We start from the raw sequence: 7211 nt of genomic DNA, 5'->3' as shown, positions 1-7211 counted from the left end.
GGAAATTTGACATCCCTGTGTGACCCATCTTCTTCTTCTCGTTCGCTCTAGACAGTCAAGTCCGATCTTCTGATGTATTCTATGGTGTTTCGCAGCTGTTGGAGGTCTCCATAGAGCTGGTCTTGTAGGCTGGTACCTTCTGGCCAGATGTCTTTTCTCAGAGCTGCCAATCTCGCACATCTTGTCAGGATGTGTGCCACGGTCATCGGTTCCGTGGCACATGGGCACAAGTCGTTGTCTCCGATCCGTAATTTTGTAAACAGGTGATGGCGTAACCTGCTGTGGCCGGTTCGCAGTCGGAATATGATGACCTGGCCTCTTCTGGTGAGTTTGTTGTAATTGTCATTAGCATCATATCCCTCGTGCTCTTCCTTCCACTTGGTCCAGTAGGCAGCTTTGATATTGGTTTTTGCCTCCTTATATGTTAGGGACAGGTCGCTCTGGTGTAGTTGGCTTCCTTCCTTGGCCAGATGGTCGACCTGTGTGACCCATGAAACAACTGTCTCAGGCTACTCTTCAATGGACTTCAATGGAATATCAAAACAACAATACCTGTTTATGTAAATATGGAATGTAAATTTATTAAGTCTGATTATCACATCAACAGCTGAGACCAATCTTAACAAATTAAGTAAGAGAAATTAGCACCTTATGATCACTCTCTGATTCAAAGCAGTCAAAACAAGACGACCTTTGATGACAGGCAAGATTAGCAGTTTCCTGATATATAAGTAAAATATACAAAAATATATAGTTCTACGAAAACCCTGGGTTACAATTATTAAGAAATCGTTATCAATTCAATACTGGTAAATCACAAATGACTGGAGTGCTGCACTGAGATTGTTGCAGGGACCTGGTGATCACCGCACGTGATGAATATCTCCAGTGTGCAGGGCCCCCAGGTGCCTGCAAAACTGAGGGAATCCAGCCACCAGGTCTATACACCTTTCCAGAAATGGGGCGCCGAGTGTCCGAAATAGTGATGTCATAAGGGGAAACTAGGCCTTATGGTGGAGGGACAAAGGAGATAGTCATGGTTGACCAACACATTTGAATGCCTTCAATGACGGACAAGGGGGAAAAAGTTAGTTCCTATGCAAGCCACCAATTTCGGGAAGCATGTATACCAGGTGTTGGCCAGTGATACTAGCTAGAGTACAGGTGTGGTAAGAGTTGAGATCACAAATATCAGTGTTAACTGCAGCATGACTTCTCCTTCTGTTTCACTTGTTTGATACTGTTTGGGTCCAGTTTAATACTCTGCTTCCTCTCGAACGCCTTGTCCTGTCTCTGAGGGCCGTCTGGGTTCTTCTTATACATGTTCATCTGAAAGAGAAAAGCCTCATCATTATCTTGGGACGTATTCAGGAAGTATCTCTAGTCAGTCAGTTTTTCGAATTGCGATACTAGGCCACCACTTGCAGGTTACACTCTTATGCCCTAGGTGATATCTTTTACTTGCCGGCACATAGGCACTCGGGTAGTAGAAGTGACCCTGGCTTTTTGTCTCATCCAACAGACTTTCAGATCTACAGTAGAACCTCTCTATTAAGGATACCCTAAGGACTGAAAAATGCTGTCCTTAATAGAGAGGACACATGATCACTGAGGTCGAATTCAATGGAATTGACCAATTTAGAACCAAATGCAGTGTCCTTTATTGAGATGGTGTCCTTAATAGAGAGGTTGTCCTTAATAGAGAGGTGTTCGCTGAGGGAGGTTCCACTGATCTGCCCCCTTACCAAAGACGGGTTATACGTGTCAACGAGAATCTCCGCCAGTCGCTCAAACACTTGATGCACGTTCTTATTTTCCTTGGCACTCGTCTCCTCGAAGCCACGCTCGAAATTCTCCCGCGCGATCTGCTCGCCTGATACGTACGGTACCTGTCGCATCTCTTCCAGGTCCGACTTGTTGCCGATGATGAGTTTCGGCGGCGGTTCGTCTGCGTCGATTTCCTGGAAAAAGAATGCAACTTAAAGGCCTTACTGTAGTTCAAAATTTGAAAATTGTAAATGAATTTGAAAATCTCCAATATATACGTACCAAATTGAATCCCAGCATAACCGTAGTGAAGACAGATATGCATATACAGTGGAACCTCCCTTAGCAGACACCTCTCTATTAAGGACAACCTCTCTATTAAGGACAACCTCTCTATTAAGGACAACCTCTCTATCAAGGACAACCTCCCTATTAAGGACACTAGTTTTGGTCCCAAATTGGTTGTTTCCATTCAATTTGACCTCTCTAATCAGGACACCTCTCTATTAAGGACAGCACTTGTCAGTCCTGACGGTGTCCTCAATAGAGACTGTACACCCACCTTATCAATACTCTGCATCCAATACGTCAACTTGTCAAACGACGACTTCTGCGTGATATCGTACACGATGAGTAAACCTCGCGTTCCGCGGAAATGGAACTTGGTGATTGTGCGGAATCGTTCCTGTCCGGCAGTGTCCCATATTTCCAGCATCACTCGCGCACCATCGATTTCAAAGATCTTTTTCACGAAGTCTATGCCTTGAAGGGAGAAATTCACTGTGAAATTCACGGGGGTAATAGGAATGCAGTTATACACAATGCCGTGGTCAGTTATGCATGCAACTTAGCTGAAACTTGGTATGTATAGTATTTGTATATCTGTCTAAACAACAGCAGAGTTGACGAATATATTCAGTGCGTTACGCAATGAAAATTTTCAAATTCAATTAACAAATTTCAACTTTTTACGCAACAAGCTCAACTGCGACAATTCTAAGCTGAACAGGTAAACTTTAAATATGATGTTTAAAGCTGAACTGTCCATCAATATACGCACCATAAGTTGACATCAAGCTGCTGTTGAAATTATCGCCCATGAGACAGCGAATGAGGGACGTTTTCCCGACTTTTGATTCTCCAATCAGCAGCACCTTGTACTTCACATCAAAATCTTTTTGAGAATTCATCTTTTCTGGCAGTGTGGAGGGTTTAAAAATGGAAGGGAGGAAATACGACTCTGAAAAAGAAGAATCGCTTTAGAATCATATATTGACGGTAAGAGCCGACGTTCTGAAAGATGTTTTTGCTATGTCCGTGGGCAACACCCGCCTTCACCCACACCCACGCCATAGCGCAAAATTCCTCTATACGCTTTAACAAGCGGAATTTCTTTCACGGTGGATTTAAACCCTTTCTTCTGAAGACATAGGCATGAAAATGTTAACATTAAACTATAAGGGCTAAATAGGCTAGGCTAGGCTGGAAGAAAAGAAAAAAATATGACAAATTATGTTAAAAGTGACTTGCCCAAGGTGACAACATATTAGTTATGGTTCCTTAGAAAGAACCAAGTATAAAGATTTAATGCTGTCAAAGTACCTGATATAATTCAATTGAATTCGGCCATAATAACACATTTATAAAGGTTTTTAGACGGAAAATTGCAAGCAGAAAATCACTTCCTGGTTTGTAGTCACTCGGCACTCATCCGCTGAAATTTGTACACGAAAATGTACTGCACTTTCAGCCAGGGGAATGCCGAGTGGAAAATTATGCACAGTGAGTTAATATCTATGACGTCTGAGAGAATGGTAATAGCCTTACATAGTCTGTAGGTCGAGTGAGACAGGCTTGGCAACGATGACCACCATCGACGACGCTTGGAGAATGGTCGAAAGGTATCAGGCCGTTTCGCTCCCTAACCATTTCGCCCCAACTGCGGCAGAGACAGTAGCTCGAGTGAGGCGCGACAATTGGAGTATGACTGGTTGTAAGGAACGAAATCAGCGCCTCTAGTGTCAAAATTGTGTGAATCATGGCGACCGGTTTGGGATTTGCACGTGCACAGCTGGAGAAAAGTGGATGGACGGAGGGTAAGTACTTCTCAAAATGATACCAAAATTTGTAAAATAATAATAGGAGTATTACTGCACCTTTTCCTAGAAAACTAGATTAATGAGACTTTGTGGACCTTGCGTTCAGAGGCCATGTACTGTGAGAATTCATTTTCGGACAAGTGTGGCTTCATCGTTCTTGCATTGGATATTGTTGTTCTTTTGCCGGATGAATATGAATGATGTTTTTGTGTGTACTTGTAGTCGGTAGGCCTATGTCATTAGACCTACCCTCGCCAGTGTGTACAACTACAACATGAATATGGCAAGGGCCTATCAACTCATGAATTCTGCTTTTAAAATAAGACTAGCAATGCTTTTACTTCAGTTTTGTACCGAAAGGCCTAGCCCTAGTCATAGTGTAAATCACTAAATGTACATAGAGATTAAGCATTTGCTAATCTATTCATATCACCCAATGCATTTCTGCTCCTTCAGGTTCTGGCCTTGGTCGTCAAGAAAGTGGAATCACAGAAGCAATCAAAGTCAAGATCAAGACTGACAACAAGGGGGTAAGTTAGTGTTTCTTCCAGGTTTATTTAGTAAAGCGCCACCACCCATACCCATTCTGCTTCTGCCTGATGATATACTCTTTTCTTCAAAACTATCTCTAATACAAGGCGCCTGGCTAGAACACAGTTTGTACCCACCTCTGTAATCACGAAACCTCTCTATTAAAGACAGCAATTGTCAGTCCAGAGGGTGTCCTTGATAGAGAGATTCTACTGGATCTCATTGACTAGTGAATGTACAGAGAACGTGACAAAGTAGCCCCGGTACTTTCGTAAAACAAATCCTGGTATTCAAAAAATAACGAACACTGTAAAAAACCTAAAACATCTGTTCAACTTATTATTATTCCAGGTTGGCCACAATGCTGGTGATGAGTTCACGTTCCGCTGGTGGGATCACGCCTTCAATAAGGCGGCCAGTAACATCAAGGTGGACGACACGGAGGCAGGAATCAGCGTCAAGATGGCGGAGGAGTCGGGCCCGTTGAGCAGCAAGAGACCTGACACACAGAAGATGCTGAATAGCAAGTCACTGCTGTATGGAAGATTCGTCAAGGTGAGGTGATGAAAAAACTGAAATGAGATGTCACGATCTATGCACGCCTCACCTTGGTCCATCATGCAGGTGCGTCATGCCGAGGAATGGACTGAGGAAAACAGTGGTTACAACCCCAGACTGACAACATCACCCAGTTTAACAAGAAGCAACAGGTGATGATCTACCATTTACCATTTCTCGATTCAAGACTGCTCTTGTTTTTTTTAAGTCGAGCACAGTGATGAAAGACGGCATCGAAGAGAAGCGGCAAACCGAGGCGGATGAGACATCAGAAAGTTCAGAGGAGGAGAACTTGGACAGGTCGTCTAAACGAACAGACGAAGAGATGTTTAGACTGTGTGGGGGTAGGACAGCTCATAAGTAAGTAGATGGTGCCCTGGCTTTTCTCAATTCCCCATTTTGCCGGGCTTAGTTCATCTGTAGCCATTGCATTTTCCATTGCCAGCTCTTGATGAGCACTCTGTTCTGATGCTGCCAATGTTGTCATGACTACCTAACCTCTAGATGAATCAAACAAGTTCTAAAATCGGCATTCCACCATCCTTTCTATGCCGTTTTGCTCCTTCCTGAAGTAAGACATCGTTCCTTTTCCAGGGGTGCGAGGCACGGTCTGGGGGCCAACGGCAAACTTTCACGCGTCGAGAAATCGGAGCAAGACCTCCTGAAACGGATGAGAAAAACACTGCATGAACAGCGGGAAAAGGAGGCGAAGCGGGAACGATACGGGAACACCAGTTCGGCGGTGATACGCGGGAAAACAAAAAAGATGAAGAACTGCTACGAATCAGAATCTAGTTCGTCAGATTCGGAATCGGAAGACGAAGCTGTTGATTTGAAATCGAATAAATCTGGTCTAAAGTTGTCCGATGATGGGGGGTTGAATAGTTCCGGGTCTTGTGAGAGTGATGCTGGTTTATCTGTGATAAAAGGTCGAAAGAAGTTGAGGAAATCTGGAGATGGTTCGGATGTGGTGAATGAGAATGGTGTTGTGGCCAAGGACAGGAAACGAAAGAAATCTAAAAGGAATGAAACTTTAGAAATGGAAAAACCTGGTGTTGATAGTGTGACTGAGGTTGTTACCAAGAAGAAGAAGAAGAATGGAAGTAGAAATGTTGAGGAAGTTGTGATGGATGATGTGGTAGATTGTGAGAAAAAGTCTAAGAAGGTGAAAAGGAAGGATAAGTCTGGTTGTGATGGGGAATTAGAAACTGTTGATACGGAACAGGATTGTAATTTGTCTGGTAAGAAAAAGTCGAGACGAAAAAGTCCGACTGATTCTGAGGAAGTTTTGACTGTAGTAGCTCAAAAAAAGTCGAAAAAAGACAAAAAGATTATAGGCAATGGAATAGAAAATGGTGACTTGGGTGATGGGGATTGTATAAAGAAGCCTAAGAGAAAAAGGAAGGTGGATAATGCAGGGGAAGATGAAGGGGTAGGTTCAGATGTGGAAGATGTTAAGCGTAAGAAAAAGAAAAAGAAATCGATTAAGGGTGAAGTTGATGTGGATTGTGGTGTGAAGAAATCTAAGAAGAAAAAGTTGAAGAAATAAAAATGTGTTCCATGAAAATTAGCTTTGTCGGTGATGTTTTTTTTGTTAGGGAAGATGGCAATTCTCGGAGTACACTCTACATGAGGTGGAGTTGGTGTTCTCCACTAGGCCATTTGTCAGGGCGTCCCACCCTACTTTAGACGAGCCACCCTACCTTGCTCTAGAATTTTGTAAAGGGTTTCTATTGGGCCAACCTCCGCTAACTAGCTGGCCACACTACCTTGTGGTGCACACTTGCAAAACTACTTGAATATGTAGAGTACCGCCCTGCCTTGAGATAACCCTGTAGAGAACTCTGGGAGCACGAGTACTGCTACACCTATCACTTGTGACAAGTGTCCCAATCATAAACTGTCTAATATTCCTTCAGACAGTCCAAGTCACCTCTGTATTGGGAGTGAGGTCAACTCCAGAGTCTAGGGTAGGGACGAGATTGATTGATAGTTTCCATATTGGGACAGTCAGAGTCTTCTCTTCTTGTCCATATTGGGGTGTGAGCACAACTTATGGGTCGAGGAGTAACAGAAAGGAGATAGGATTCCTGTCAGCTAGAAACTGCTCCGTGAGATCTCTCCTTGAAAGCGAGGACGACCTCCTCTGCCTCTCAAGTGGGTCGTCTTCTTTGGGACAACAGTCTCCTAAAGACATGAGGACAACCTCAACACAGGGAATCGATTGCTGCAGCAACGAGCTAGCTGGAACTGGTC

At 43.6% G+C, this 7211-nt stretch overlaps 2 protein-coding genes across 3 annotated transcripts; one reads left to right on the top strand and one right to left on the bottom strand.

Annotated features, from left to right (window-relative positions):
- Positions 1-519: 519 nt before the first annotated feature.
- LOC135499066 (ras-related protein Rab-13-like) lies at positions 520-3649 on the bottom strand. Of its 2 annotated transcripts, none has more exons than XM_064789705.1 (5): positions 3595-3649; positions 2828-3007; positions 2330-2529; positions 1746-1961; positions 520-1329 (listed from the first exon to the last, which is right to left on the bottom strand). In XM_064789705.1, the coding sequence occupies exons 2-5, from the start codon at positions 2955-2957 to the stop codon at positions 1198-1200; spliced, it is 678 nt and encodes a 225-aa protein (XP_064645775.1). In that variant the 5' UTR covers positions 2958-3007; positions 3595-3649; the 3' UTR covers positions 520-1197. The 2 variants fall into 2 exon arrangements, with proteins under 2 accessions (XP_064645775.1, XP_064645774.1); XM_064789704.1 differs by lacking the exon at positions 3595-3649 and adding an exon at positions 3370-3575.
- A 57-nt stretch (positions 3650-3706) lies between these two features.
- LOC135499064 (G patch domain-containing protein 4-like) lies at positions 3707-6504 on the top strand. The gene is made up of 5 exons (XM_064789703.1): positions 3707-3863; positions 4323-4396; positions 4749-4952; positions 5164-5315; positions 5550-6504. The coding sequence occupies exons 1-5, from the start codon at positions 3806-3808 to the stop codon at positions 6502-6504; spliced, it is 1443 nt and encodes a 480-aa protein (XP_064645773.1). The 5' UTR covers positions 3707-3805.
- The last annotated feature ends 707 nt before the right edge of the window (positions 6505-7211 follow it).

Source organism: Lineus longissimus, chromosome 14 (assembly GCF_910592395.1).
Source record: "Lineus longissimus chromosome 14, tnLinLong1.2, whole genome shotgun sequence".
NCBI lineage: Eukaryota > Metazoa > Nemertea > Pilidiophora > Heteronemertea > Lineidae > Lineus > Lineus longissimus.
Note: the sequence above shows the minus strand (reverse complement) of the source record. Positions and strands in the feature narration are given on the sequence as shown.

Coding starts and splice junctions, on each gene's coding strand:
- LOC135499066 (XM_064789705.1), bottom strand. CDS start 2,957: ATGAATTCTCAAAAAGATTTTGATGTGAAGTACAAGGTGCTGCTGATT. Junction 2,530..2,827: donor CAGCTTGATGTCAACTTATG/GTGCGTATATTG, acceptor TCTCCCTTCAAG/GCATAGACTTCGTGAAAAAG. Junction 1,330..1,745: donor ACACGTATAACCCGTCTTTG/GTAAGGGGGCAG, acceptor TTTCTCTTTCAG/ATGAACATGTATAAGAAGAA.
- LOC135499064 (XM_064789703.1), top strand. CDS start 3,806: ATGGCGACCGGTTTGGGATTTGCACGTGCACAGCTGGAGAAAAGTGGA. Junction 4,397..4,748: donor TCAAGACTGACAACAAGGGG/GTAAGTTAGTGT, acceptor TTATTATTCCAG/GTTGGCCACAATGCTGGTGA. Junction 5,316..5,549: donor GGGGGTAGGACAGCTCATAA/GTAAGTAGATGG, acceptor TTCCTTTTCCAG/GGGTGCGAGGCACGGTCTGG.